Here is a 15,115-nt window from a genome sequence, read left to right on the forward strand (position 1 = left end):
TCGCATTTTCAAACGCTAAGACGACCTTAGGCAGTGCACTTAACATGTGTAAGCATTCATAGGAGACCTGATCTTGCACTTGGTAGTAAAAAATCAATGCTTATAGAGGTTTACGTCTATGTAGAGCTAGGCAAGTTTTTCAGGAGCCCTCAAGACATTCTGAAGACCACCAGCGCTCATTTTGATAACGGTCATGCTCCTCATGGGCTTGGTGGGCTATTAAAAGGAGTTATTCTGACCGCAAATGGCGACATCGGTTAACATGACGGCAGGTTAAGGCGTATTGGGCGGAATTTTTAGCATGTTCATATTTCACTTCACCAGTTTGCCACGCGATTGTCCCTTGTAAAAAATCAAAAGATATGATATCCCAAAACAATCCATCTCATTCAAAGCGTGAGATCATTTATCCGTGTTTAAGAGACGAGCAGCAATTCATCGCTCTATGGGAGAACTTAAGACCAAATCCTTGAAATTGATGAAGTACAACTACATTTAGTGGATGAACTGACCGTGCATTGAGAATCCTCGGCGCCGCCTGAAGCTGCCGGACGGACTTGGGAGTGTCACGCCTGGCTGGGGCGTGGGCGGCTTGTGTACGTACAGCAGAAGCTCGCAAGTCCTGGCGACGGCCGGCCAGGAGTGGACCGCGGGCCGTGGGCGTGTCAGCGCCGCGAGGGCGGCCGCCGGTGGCTGTACATAAGCAGTGGGCCGCGGCCGGGCGGGTCATACCTGCCGTTCTCGGCCGGCCGGACGGTGCCGCCCGAGTGCAGCGACGCAGGTGAGGCTTGCTGCCGTCCTGACCCCAGCGCCCGGGACGTGGCCACGCAGGCAGGGCCTACGCTGTGCCTGATATCGAGGATCGGAGGGGGCCGTTCACACAAGTGAGACATACACCGCGCCCGATTACCAGAGTCGGGACGTAGTCGCGCAGGGGAAGTTTGTGCTGTACGCCTAGGATGCAGTCACGCAAATGCATAACGCTGGGGGTACAGTCGCCCGTGTGAGACCGTCTGTAGGAAGGCCACCGTCTGTCGGCTCGTCTCATAAGCAAGCCGTCAATGTGCAGACATCACAAAGCGATGATATGAAGCTGCAGTTCAGGCGTGCTCAAACGCTGTGCCATAACGTTGTTGCTGCGCGCCTAAGTTTTGGTCGCTCTGGGCGCTACTCTCGTTGCAGTAGTAAAACTACCCGACTGCCGGTAACTTTTCAACACAGTTCAATTCTCGTAAACTAGGGTGACAACTGCAGATTTGAAACGTTTGTTTTAACCGAGTTTGGCCGGCAAAACTCCCACAGTCATGTATGGCATGCGCTTGAACAAAAGAGAGGCGAAAGAGGCGGATGGGACAAGTTGTTGCCAATCGCAGACTGAGCTGTTACTAACGCATCCATTGTAAAAAGGGGTGGGGCTGGTACAAAGCGGCCATTAACACTACATCGGCGGAGTATTTCCTACCTTCTATTACCTGGACTGTAATGGTTAACGTCCCCATCGAATATCTCTGGAAGTAGCCAACTGATCAAGCTGACCTTAATCGCAAACCCATTTACCGCGCGAACCCAGCGCGAGTCAGATCGCTCATCTGTAAGTCACGCATGAAGTTACGCATGAGTTCGAAGGTCACAGGTTTCAATAATTCTTTAGTCATCTATTTATTCTCATTCTGTGCAATATTGTGATATAAGCAAAGCAAACTACGGAAATCAGGATGCTGGTTACACGCTAGATGCGTACGTTCGCACGCTTACAGGCCTAGTACCAGATCAGGTCAAGTGGCATCTAAAAACTGAAGTACATCTACGAATAGAGTGCAATATGAAAAGCCCGCAGCTAGTACATATGGATTCTTTACTGGCAGGTGCAAGAAAGTCAAACCTTTTAAAAACAAACCATCGGAAGGAAATAGGTTCAGCTGACATCTGAAAAAGCATTAAGTGGCACCTCGCATGCGCAACGTGGCATAAGGGGGTTGCATTGTTGTCAGCTTGTAGCTTTCTATTCGGTTGGGGGCTTCGGTCACACAGACTCTTCCGAATTTGGACTTCAACAAATTTTAGAAAAAGAGGTGACTAAAACTCGTTTGTTAGGGTATTTTGGGGGCGGTTGAGCCATTTTTACGGTTGCCATAAATTATTTTGCGAAGCTACTTTTCTGACCGTTGTCATTCCACTCCGAAATTTTTTGCAACATGAACTGTTGCAAAGGAACTACGGTGTCCAAAACCACACGCCCCTCATATCACTCCGCATCCTTTACGTCCTAAAACAGCGGAAACCGAAAGGCTGTCAGATGGCCCGCTACGGCTTGACTGGCTCGACGCAGAGTTTCATCCCGCTGGCCAGTCTCCGACGCGTCGATACTGCTGTTCTTGCGTCATTATTCAAGACTCCAAGGTCGGCGTCAATTGCGTGACACCTGACTCCGTTGCTTCAGTAAACAGATGCGGAGTCTCGGCGCCGTCCCGAGGCTGGAATGGCGGCGCGCGGCTGACCCGCCGTGCACAGCAGCATTGCGGTACAGTCTAACCAGACTGCCGTTGGTTAGACTGTACCGGAAGGCTGGTCGGAGGTGGGCAGTTTGGGAGAACCGAATGTAAAAATGCTGGACGTGTCAAGCCGTGGGAAGTCTCCTCAGTTCATTACACTGGGCATAAGCAAACATCATGCAGCTGCGTCTCAACTGCCACGATTCCATGACTTGCTTTGAAGAATCAGAGCCAGTTTCCTATGTGATATTTGCTGTCATAAAGTGGATATATCATGCAACAACACCAAATAAAGACCACGTGGTAGCTTTGAAGTAATCCACATTTCTCTCCTACTACCATTCATATTCTACCCCACAACCATATCAGCGCCTTTTGTGAGCCTCTCGTAAAAGCAGGGATAGCAATAATGTTTGGTCCACGAATATTTGCCCCTTCTGTGATGTCATTAAGGCATTCAGCAAGGTCACCAAAATAAGGCACATTGATACACGCCGCTGAAAAATTGTATGAAAACAAGGAAACATGGTAGAAATAATTTCCAAAAACACGCACTACATTTCGCAAAGCCTACTGGCCGCTTTTTTCTTTTTTATCGGGTGTTTTATTGACGTCATATGTTAAGATGATTTTTACACACAACTGGAGAGGTGCTTTAAAAGAAATGGACAAATCAGACAGAACGCACGCTGTAATTAAAAATATGTGGAAAAATAATAACAATCGCTGTAGAAAATTTTGTTCGTCCCGGTGGCTCATTTGGTTAGAGCGCCTGCCTTCCGATCCACCCATTCGTGGCAGGGTGGGTTCGAGTCGCTTCAGGGCGCTCGCTATTTGCCCTTGGCCGGTATGGCCTGCGGCCGGTGGCAGCGGCCGCGTTAAAGGTCGGTTGACGTCAGAGGGCAGGACGGACCGTGCCGAGCATTGCGGTACGTTAAGCTTTCGCCACTAAATTCTGCCGTTGCCTGGAATTGCGCGATCGGATGGTGGGGGTCAGGGCTCACACAACAAGCACTGCATAGCGTGAGCGCTGATTCCCAAAATCCATCCATTCAAAGGGTTCGGATCAAATTTAAGAAAAAGAAAAAAAAGAAATGTATCAGATATAAATGACTATGGTCGTGGTCATCTTCAGGCATGGATAGACAAACTCTATCCCACCACTTTTTTAGCTTTGACAAGTGTTTTGTATTTGGTACATCAGTAACTGCGGGCTGTACTGACAACTGAATGCAGCTAGAGCGAGGAAAAGCTCATAACTTCTCATGGATTCCATTGATCATGGATCTTGATGGTGATTTATGAGGTATGGTTTGTGTGAAAACCAAGAAAGGTCGGGTGTGCCACGTCCTCACAATAACAGCCAGGAACAGTATGTAGCTGCATTTATATTAATGGCTCACCTAGCTCCTGCTCGATAGCAAAACATGAATTTTCCCTTGTTAAACATTTTGACCCCCAAAAGCTGACTCATTACCAAACGAAAAGTCTGCGGGTTCTTGAAGGTTGAAATATTGGCGAGTTGGCGGGTTGGAAAGTTGCATCTCTAGTCTGAATGTTAATCTCCAGGGAAACGGCAGCCCGTTGCGAGACAAATGCGACGTGCAGTCCGGAGGGGCCGCGAAAATGATGCTGTTTGCGAGCCATCTCAGCCGATGGGCAAATGCGTGGCACGTTTTTTCAGCCTGTAGAGTACCGCTGACTCGTCGGCACAATAGCTCTCTGTCCGGTAAGTTGGCTGGCATCAACAGCCCATCTCCCAGAGGCGCTGAACACGATCAGTCCGCCAGTGCAGACGCCTCCTCTAAAAACCCAGCTCTAATGTAAACTGGGAGCAGTCAGCAGACGCCCCTGGTAACCGAGGGCGGGCTGTGCCTCTATCCGCCTGCTGTCCGGAACCTAGCTGTTAAGACGACCTGCTCCCCGGTCTATCTTCGGGCACCTGAGATCCAGGAGCGGTCGGTCTCCGAGCGCTTGAGATCCAGGAGCGGTCGGTCTCCTGGCGCTTGAGATCCAGGAGCGGCCGGTCTCCGGGCGCCTGAGATCCAGGAGTGGTCGGTCTCCGGGTGCTTGAGATCCAGGAGCGGCCGGTCTCCGGGCGCCTGAGATCCAGGAGCGGTCGGTCGCCGGGCAGCTGTCAGCCGGCGGCAGCCGGCGCCGCACCAAAAAAAAAGCAGACACCACATCTGCAGGTTTGATGCGGTGTGTTGATGGAGCTGGCCGGTTTTCACATGGCTGAGTGCCCGGCCGTCACTTGAGACCAGCCTGAGCTGACCAGAGTTCAGCGCTCAGCGCCAGACCCTTCTGTAGCCTCAGTGGAAATATATATATATATATATATATATATATATATATATATATATGTAGCCTAGTAGCAAGTTTGTAGTTTGAACTTACCAAATGCAGGGCGGCAAGCAATACCTATCCTGTAACCTGCTACCAACTATTTCCCTCAAATCTCAGCTCTAGGATAGCGTATCTGGCATCTACGACCAAGATCCATTAGTTAGATAGCAAGCAGTGGGAACTCGACTGCACTAAACCTGACAGTTGGCAGCCTGCACCTGTCAATTGCCAACCAAGTGCGTTCACACATAAGTAATCTCTTTTCCACTAGCCAGTACTGACCATGCCGTCAGTGATTTAACAATTTAACAACTTAACGTCGTATTTCTTGCAATGACGTTTGACCACCATACATTACAAACACCTAATAAACTTACCTGAACCTAAAATTATTGCGAATAATGTAACAAATGGTATATTTAATACACGTACAGCAAATATATCATTTATGACAACTGGTATGATTATATATATGTATATATATATATATATATATATATATATATATATATATATATATATATATATATATATATATATATATATATATATATATATATATGCTGTACGTATACGAATAACCATTGCATTTCTCACACAGAAGCCCGGCAAGAATGTACTAAGCTCAACCCGCGTCTTCTAGCCAGCAGGGAACTGAACTGAACTGAACTGAACTAAACGGAACTCTGAAGAACTGAACTAAACTGAACTCTGAACAATTGAACCAGGGATAAGCTAACGTAGGCGCCGACTGTCGTTTCCACCCGAATACCTCAAACTCGTCTCATCGGGTCACTCTATGTTTCGATAGGAATCAAAGCAGATTTTCGCGCTGCGTAGAGATTGGAGTGGCGTGCATCATTTTACTAGCATTCCAAGGCTACTGAATTAATAGACCGAGTTTTCACTTGTGAGTCGTGTGTTGCGCCGAAATAGTTATTGATGGCATCCCCGGCACGTCACATTTTGCGACATAAAATCCGCGGATGAGACGAGATGATCTTCCCACTGCTGCTATTAATTTCATGTAGCCTCAGCAATAGCACGCTTACAGCAGTTCAAGAAGTAGTGAATGAAGGTTCAGGTATGAACTAGCTCATTGTTGTGGCCATTGACAATGCAAAATGTGACCAGATCTCCCATTTCACGGATTAAGGATAATCTTTCACTGATTTTAGCATAGATTATGGGAATGCAGGATGTAGGCACCATGTAGTGGCCTCTGGTTCCTGTCTGAGATTTGGCAAACTTGAATTTAGGATCAACCATACAGTGTTTGCTGGTTAGAAAATACGATAAAGGCTTTTTGCTGGCATTACAAAAAGCTTTATAACCAATGCTGTATGCCGTTCACTTAAATGCTCTGAAATGGGAGGTTAATTTGTTTGGCGCATGCTGTATTTCGTCATGTTGCCGTTTTCATTTGAGCCATACCAATCATTGACACAACATTGTTCGAAATGGTTGACTCACGATTCAGCGCATAAAATTTTCAAGGAATTTGATCCGGCCCATGACTCAAAGAGGCATTTTTCCCAGTGAACCGGCTCAGCTCACGCCTCACCCCAAAATGGTTCACTCATGAGCCGATTCAATGTTCAGCTCGAGTCGAACACAAGTTTGTTTGGTAATCATGTAGATTACGTATTGCCTGCACTTATTTCAATACTGAATCATATCAGTAAACAGTAGTGTTATAATGAGGATTTGCTTTGTTCTCTTCCTTTCTCCCTCTGAAATTTTGAATGATGATTGTGGGTGATTTTCATCATAAACACCGAATGTTATCATTTTAATCACAGATTTAATGTGGGTCTCAATCCTAAATCTTGGCAAGACAATGACTGCAAAGCGTATTTGGCCGGCTGACATATGCGTTATTTTGAGAGAATAATGATAAATGGGAGTCGCTTTTAACTGCTGAGTTAACATTTATTGATGTATCAGGTCCCGACAATTTACAATTTGACCTTATGGTTTGTGAGGCCTAATTGGAGTAAATTCAGAAAAGTTTGTGTGCTGTGCATAATTTGAGATGTTCACCATTCTCCCAAGAAGTATCATGTACCATCATCCGAAACCACCAGAGCATGGCACGGCCCCAATTGCGCCCCCTACATTCAGTACCAATCTGTCTTCCTCATGCGGAGCCCTCGATTCGCAGGCGGCATGCGAGCGGCAGCGGCCCTGCTGGCGCTGCTCTGCCTCCTTGTGCTGGTCACGTGGGGCACCGCCTGGCCCCGTGGCGGCCTCGAGGCGGCGCTCACCAGCCAGCGGGAGCAGAAGCGGAGCTCGTTCGTGCGCCTGGGTCGCGCCGGAGCCGGCCAGGAGCTGGACCCGGAGCCGCAGCCGGAGCTGGAGCCGCAGCCGCAGCCGCAGCGGCCGCGGGAGCAGCAGCCGCCGCCGGTTCTGCCATGGTTTGACCGCGTAACCCGACCTAGCTTCCTACGACTCGGCCGCCGGTGGTTCGATCGCATGAACCGTGCCAGCAGCATCCGGCTGGGCCGCCGCGGCAGCGACACCTACCTGCCCACCAGCTACAAGCGCTACCGGATCCGGTTGAAGCGGTCGGTGTAGGGGCGCCGCCGGCCCGGGGCGCCGCCGGTGGTCGGTGCAGAGGCGCCGCAGGCGATCGGTATGGGGCGCCGCCGGCTCGGGGCGCCGCCGGTGATCGGTGTGGGAGCGCCGCCGGTCCGGGGCGCCGCCTACCCAGGCAGCCGGTGATCACCGGCCGGCCGGAGCCCATCTGACACGCAACTCAGGCCGCTGGGCTGTTACAAGTTTGGCACGTATCGGTCAGGCTGGCGGGCTGCCAGACTTGTAAGAGCCGATCGGATGGCCGGGAGGTCCCCGCGCTACTTGTCAGCACTAGGTGGGTGGCGGGTCCTAGTGTCCTCGAGATGAAACGCTCATGGCAATCCCTCTTCACCTTTGAACATGGTTTGTAAGCACTGGTCGGCGCACGACATGGAAACGTAAAGTCGCCTGCTATGCGGAGAAAGCGATATTCGCCGTTGATCGGGGCGGCCATGCGACGGCGTCCGACGAGGGTGGCGGTGTCATCGGTTCTCTGTGAACCGATCTGCCTAGACCGTCAGCCACCTGGCTGTCGCCCGTACGGAGCGACGCAGTGCCAACATGTCATATCGGGCTGCGTGCTCTGATGGCCCATGTCCCAATGCATAACACCCGTGCATCCACATGGCGCCTCCATTATGAACACGAGAATGGTTATAGCTCACATCTGTGCGTGACATGAAATACACAACTATGCGTTGTACAGTCCGCAGCTTTTCCCAGCGTTCTTAAAAGACGAATCTGATTTTTGTTGTTTCTTGGTGGTGTTGGTTGTTGTTATGCGATGATTCCACCAGGGCACCGAAGTACCCGTGAAGTATCCGCATCGTTCAGCGCGGGTGAGCTGAGTTTCCCCAACTGTCAACACCTGCGTGATCTTTTTGCCAGTGAAATCTCAGCGTGCAGATCTTTATCAGAGAATATCCGATGCCGAACAATAGCAGACTCAGCGTATTCTACTGACATCATTTATGTGAAATCACTTGGCCGTGTTTACGCATACGCCTGCGTTCAGGTTCGATTGAACGTCGCACGACAATATGTTCCATGATGTTACCACCGAGCATAAGGAGGAGCGGCATTTTCAATAAACATAATTGTATTCGTCGAATGGTGCGATGTGTTTGAAAAAAAAACGTACGCTTGACAGCTGAAGTAAAGCTGAAGAGCCGAAGTGCGTGGGCCAACCTGCAGGGCATACTGAATCCATTACGCGGCACCCACCATACGCCAGCGGGCAATGGCAGCGTGGTAACTCCGCAGCTCTGTTCGTGGCCCAGATTAACGAATAAGTACCCGTGACTAAGCCATTCACAGAAAGGCTGTCTGCCGCAAGAAGCGCCCACACTTAATTCTGGTATTCTGTTGTTACGTTTCAGTTGCGGATGTCATGGCAAACTTAAAACACAGAAAACAAACCTGGCAATAGGACGCTACTGAGATGGCAGCAGATAGTGCCAAAGGCAGGAATAACCGAAAGATTCACCTGATGAAGCCCGACCCGACCTGACTGGACCACCTGACGGCCAGAGAAGACCTTGTAAAAAGCACAGAGGGCTGAAGGCAAAAGTCGCTGAAGAGTCGTGATAAGTAAATCGCAGCTGGCTACGCCACCGGTCATGCTATAGGCAAGGCCGGCTGTTTACCATAGGAGAGCATGAAGACAATGCGCCAGCGCCACGGTGGAGCTATTGAACTGATGTTGATATGACACAGAGGTCACGCCGGAAACACTATCGCACTAACCTGAAAGCAAGCAACGCCAGCACCAAGAAAGCACAGTCACTGTCGTGATGGTGATGATTTGGGCTTTAGGACACGCCTATTGCCCTAATCGTATAGCGTCCATCGTAGCATGAGCATGCTGGTAAGAGCACTAAAATCCTTAGTTCAAAGCAGACGGTGTCGCCACGAAGAGCTTAGATACACGGCCGAATTATGATTGAAAGCCATCGGACTAGGGCAAACAAGGCACACCAAGTGCAGCGGTCAAACTTCAACCTTAAACGGACGCGGGGCGACGGGTTACATTCCGGTGGCCGGCACCGGCAGCGCCCGGCAGTGCTGACCGGTGGGCGTGCCGGTGCGGCGGTCTTGATGGGCCGCTCGTGACGTAATCAGGCTGGCCGGTATTACTTGAGCGCCAATGTGGCCGCATCATTGCGCCGGCCCGCAGTCGGGGAATTACACCGCCGGCTGCCCGGGAGCTGACGCCCAGGGGTCCTGCTAAGCGGTCCCCAGTCAATCCACGGCGATAGCTGACGGGGGCAGCCGGCCGTCAGAGTCACAGCTCCTGCCAGCCAGCCAGCCGCTGACCACAAACAGCAAATGGGGAGCCAGGTCCACGGGGCAGCGGTAACGCTGTCTCTCCTGGCAATATGGGGACACGTGAATCGTTTCGGATAAGTCGGCTCGATTCTGCGCATCACACATCACCGTCTCGAGTACTACATACCACGCATAGATTGAAGAACAGACTTGTTCACAATTTCCTTTGCATATATATTGATTAATGCAAGTTTTCAATATGCACTGGTAAATGTACGGTGTTTAAACAGTTTCTTGTTGGACGTTTGCTCTATAGCTAAAATTCACTCCCTCGTTGTTTATGGTAAGTCATACAACAGTTCCACCATATAGTCAAGTTATCAAAATGTTGGCCCTGAAATGTGGACTTCCGTAAGCTTTGTACATAGAAATATGTTTTATATGATAAGGAAAGCCGAATAAGCTTGGCGCTGTTTGTGCAATCTTGATCATATCTCAGAATTCAAGATGGCGGCCACCACCATCTTGAATGTTATCTAATTTTCCGAAGAACCACCAGCCCATGCAACGGTAGCGCTTCAAGGGGTCTTTCAATCAAGGTGCACCTCAGCTCTTGGCAAAGACTCTGTCCGCTGAAGAATTACGGATTCAGCCGACTGGCGTCAGGTTCAGTCAGCAGTTAAACGCGGCATGACTGTCGGAAGTCCACAAGAATGAAAAGCCAGCGGGCCTGGACGGACTACAATGCTCAGCAAGACCGACTGGTGGCGGGCTCTGTGCTGAAGTCCAAGACACTGATGGTGTTCGGCTCGCCGATGTCGACTCGCCGCCTGACAGCCAGGCACACCTCTGTCTACTCTTGTGTGTCTCGAAAAAGCTCTCAATCTTCTCAGTATGCAGCACACCCACTCACAGCCGACTACCACTCGTATCAGACTGCATACCTCGTCTAATCTAACGAACCTTAGCGCCGGACCAACCTCATAGTTGACCCGCACGGCCATGATGTACACCCATGACGCACGGGCAGCTTCACACGGGCATGATGCACACTCCCAGGAGTGTCCCGGGCTGTGTAGGGACGTTGATGAAGGCATCCGTTGTGAATGCAATTATGGACACGGCGTTTGGTGGCGGCATCACAAGCAGGACAAACGGGAAGGCCTGGAACAAAGCCTCAATGGCAAAAGACCCCACTGTAGCCGTGCTGTTCCATGTCTTTTGCTTAATGGCAGCAAGCCGCACAGGAAACTGAGCGACTACCTGGAGTCAGCCCGAGAGCACTCGACGAGTAGGATACCGGTATACCGGTGTACCGGTTGACCTACGCCCAGCTGCGTTGGACTGCCTGTTTTTCGTTTACACAGTTTCCTAGACGACAGACAGTCCGGCCCCAAAAGGTCACTATATTGGGACTTGAGCAACTTTTTGAAGAATTGCGATATGAGCTCTCGAATACTTTCCTGTTTCATTGTTTCTACACCTCAATATATATATATATATATATATATATATATATATATATAGCTACAGTTCCATGATTTGTGAGCTAAGCCATCACGTCCTGACAGAATTCTATGTCACTGGTCGCGTATCGCTTGGCAGCAACGAGTTCCTGAACGGACACTTCGGAAACCGATTTCCTTAGATACATTCGTAGTGCACACAACACACGTTCATATTTCTATAGTTTATAACAAATGTAGCTAATGGACTCGCTACCGTCAAAAACCTAAAGGAACTGTATCACACCAGCGCCCAAGTCGTCAAGATAAAGCTTCGAAACTCAGTCAACATTCAAGATGGCGGCGGCCGTCATCTTGAATTATGAAAACTGCGCAAAGTTGCGCTAGTAGCAATCAAGCTAATTTGACCCTTCTAGCAACATTTAATTAATTGCATAGAAGATATCCGTGGAATTTTTGCGATAGTTGCCATTGCATGGTTGCAAATGAGAAGCATTAGGGTGGCAACTTGACATCACGTACCCAACCAAGTGAGAAGCGTCTTCTACAGTGCATACCTCGTGTATGTAACACATGCTTAGATCATTATGGCATATAGAACACGCAGCTTCTGTGAGCGGTGCTCTTGCAGTCAGTAGGAAAAGACGACGAACGACAGATGCAGACCAAATGAGGTGATCTTTGCTATTCGTGATCATCTTTGGCCTTTGACCAACAATCTGACTTTAAATGTTACCCCATGCGTGAAAAATAACTGCATAAAAGGATTCACTGCCTTAAAAACCCTCTTAAACGATGTCACACAATCCTCCAAGCCATCGAGAAAAATAAAACTGGACCAAAATTCGAGATGGCGGCGGCCGCCGTCTTGGATTCTGAGGAATGCTTAATGTTGCACGAGTAGCAGCTAAGTTAATTGGGATCTCCTAGCTACAAAGAAGATATTTCCATTAAAATTGTTCGCGGTAGTCGACAATGCAGAGCCTCCTATAGGAAATATAAGGATGGCAACTCGACTAATGATCATTTACATCAGTTTAAGCTAGCTATCTTTTCAAGGACATTCATTCCCCATTTTCAAAGTATTGTAAGACAGTCATTTGGGCGAAGAACAAGCAAACATTCGAAGATGGTGAAATGTGAGCCATGCCCTGCCAGATATCGTCAAAGCTGGGCCATCGGTAAACAGATTGCTATCCGAAGATCACATCAAATTACAACACACAAACCGGCACACGCACATCGCTTTTCCAGCCAGTTCGACACCACGGAAAGTTTAAGACATCGAATCACCCAGCTGTCATTGGCTAACTGAGCAAGTCTAGCGTGGTGCATGACCTAAGCCGTTTGTTAAAGTCGGGCATTCCTTCTCTGATGAGGATGGCCCCAAGAAATTGTAAACGGCGTTTAAGTTATCAGTTAGCACCATTATATCAAGATGTCACGATGCTCAAAAAGGAAAAAAGGTAACCGTTGGCTCACACCTTAGGGACCAGTTGGCTTGTGAAAGAACAAAAGGTAACCGTTAGCTCACACCTGAGGGACCAGTTGGCTTGTGAAAGAACAAAAGGTGACCGTTGGCTCACACCTGAGGGACCAGTTGGCTTGTGAAAGAACAAAAACTAGAAGCTGTTGTAATAGCAAGTTGCTGAATGCAGGCCTGCGTTTAGCAGATTAAGAACCGAGAAATAATGAACAGATCGTCGAAAGAAGAGCAGATGAATCAAGCACATTTGTCATCGCTAGCAAAGCCTCCTATGGTAGAAAAATGGACTGTCTGCTCTCGGATACCTCCAAGTTCACCCGCTTCACAAGAGATCTGACCGAAAGCCTGACTACGAAAGTCAACAGCCTGATTATCGCGGCAAACGCCCTGGTGGTGTGCAGCACTTCACAAAGGTCACATGTGACTGCAGCCCTGGTTATGCTTAAGACAGCGTAAAAGCATGTAGAACGGGCAACCTCCTGGAAATCATATCTTAAATACATATCTTAATATATAATATCAAACATATCTTAGATCCCCTCATTTACCTATTACCTAGCAAAAACTTTAAACGGCAGGATTGTACCCTACACACCGGCAGAGTATAGCCGGAAATGAACTGGATGGTTCACTGAAATTATCACGTCCAGTAATCTCACTGGTTTACTCGCTTCATTAGAGGTAGGAAGCCTGTTCACAAACGTGCCCGCTGATAAGGCAATTAAGATTGTGCTTGATTGTGTCCACAACCACCCAACTTCGCCAACACTGAAACAGCCACCATTCATCCTTGAAAAAAATTGATCCGGTGCAGCACCACATAGGCACCTTCCCTGTTGTCCAGACGGAAACTCTACCATCAAAAAGATTGTGTCGCAGTAGGATCACCGCTCGGATTTTTGTTTGCGAATTTGTACATGTGCTAGCTGGAAAACCATGTCCTCAAAAACTTGAATCTTAAACCACACATTTGCTGCATATACATGTAGTCGGCATATTCGTTGGGGTCAGAAGCAACCTTCAGAAAAAAATGGTCATCGCTGCAGGCCGCTGAGCAGCGGCAATCGTTATTACGATTTGCAGCTGATCTGTGCGTCGACCACCGCTTAACATTTTTATATCGATGTCGATGCGAGAACTGGATCTTTTGTGACGAAAGTGCGCCGCAAACCTACTGATGCTGGCGAATTTATGAACGCGGTTAGCGAATGCTCAGAACGTTACCGCGCGGCTATCATTCGTTCGTTTTTTACGACTCGCTCTAAGATATTACTCCAGCTGGATAATAATCCGGCTGGTCCAGCACGCACCACGAACTTGAACGCTGCAGGCAATTGCTCGTTAATAATGGCTATTCGAACAGCTCAATTGACCTATGCATTAGGTCCACCTCCAGTCAACAAAACCTGAAACCACTCGAAAAGAATCGGGTCACTCAACTTTTTATCGGAATTAAATGTTCTCGTCATATAAGGTGGACGAAAAACAAAGTTTTGCAAAACATCCTCAGGACAAATATCACACTGACTGGCAAAGGCACTGAAGCAACATTCATCACCTATTACAAGCGTAGGTCAACCAGTAGCCTTGTAATGAAAATAAGAAATGAAAACCTGACAGCAAACTAAAACTTGCTACATCGCACCAGCCTAGTGTATGAATTTTAAACGCCCGCACGGAGACTGCCGGCTCTGCGACTGACTTATATTGGAATGACTACGACGTCACTATCTGACGCATGGCAATGCACCTGCAGGAGGAAGCACCAGACCAGCATGAGCGCAAACCTAACCTAAACCTAACCAGACCAGCATGAGCACAACGCAACCATCAAAACATCCCACGCTCTGACCTAACTAAGAACACATTGGTTCTAACATCATGTTTAAGCAAATGCCGTTCATACCTCCTCGAATCCATCCTCATTAAGAAAGAACATCTGATTTAAGCAAACAGTTTAGGTCATGCATCACTTTGGACCAGCCCAGTCACTCAATCACAGCAGGGTATTGTCATGTCTTGAACTTCCCATGATGTTAAACTGGCTGCAAATATCATGTGCGTGTGTTCTTTGTGAGGTGTCGTTGTATATATATACTACAAGCTCACAGTGCGCTTGATATATCGTGCTAGTAGTTTCCCTTCCCCCATGGCAACAATCAATTTATGATGCATGCTAGAGTAACCAGGGGACAAGTGAGAAAAATGCTTATTGTAGGGTGACATAGGACCTATGTTGACTTCACGCTGTAAACTCATTTACCCCGAAGCATCCATGACATCCAGTGTTAGCTGCGATATTGTAAGCAAAGTTCAATTGGACCGTGGCAACATCTAAGCTCGTTAAATAGTCCCAGGATGGAACTTCTAACGGCTGGTTGGTTTTTGGGATAGAGCATTTTTGGACAGCAATGATCATCTCAGGCCTATGGGTTAAAGGAAAATGGATAATGGTGTGGTAGAGCCACATGCACTTAAAG

General features: G+C 48.5%; 1 protein-coding gene across 1 annotated transcript; it reads left to right on the forward strand.

Moving 5' to 3' along the window:
* Positions 1 to 750: 750 nt before the first annotated feature.
* On the forward strand, positions 751 to 7,474 carry LOC119108473 (uncharacterized). The gene is made up of 2 exons (XM_037232040.1): positions 751 to 781; positions 7,003 to 7,474. Exon 2 carries the CDS (start codon positions 7,008 to 7,010, stop codon positions 7,413 to 7,415), a length of 408 nt encoding a protein of 135 aa, XP_037087935.1. The 5' UTR covers positions 751 to 781; positions 7,003 to 7,007; the 3' UTR covers positions 7,416 to 7,474.
* The last annotated feature ends 7,641 nt before the right edge of the window (positions 7,475 to 15,115 follow it).

Source organism: Pollicipes pollicipes, unplaced genomic scaffold (genome assembly GCF_011947565.3).
Source record: "Pollicipes pollicipes isolate AB1234 unplaced genomic scaffold, Ppol_2.1 Scaffold_6686;HRSCAF=7923_pilon_pilon_pilon, whole genome shotgun sequence".
Taxonomy (NCBI): domain Eukaryota; kingdom Metazoa; phylum Arthropoda; class Thecostraca; order Pollicipedomorpha; family Pollicipedidae; genus Pollicipes; species Pollicipes pollicipes.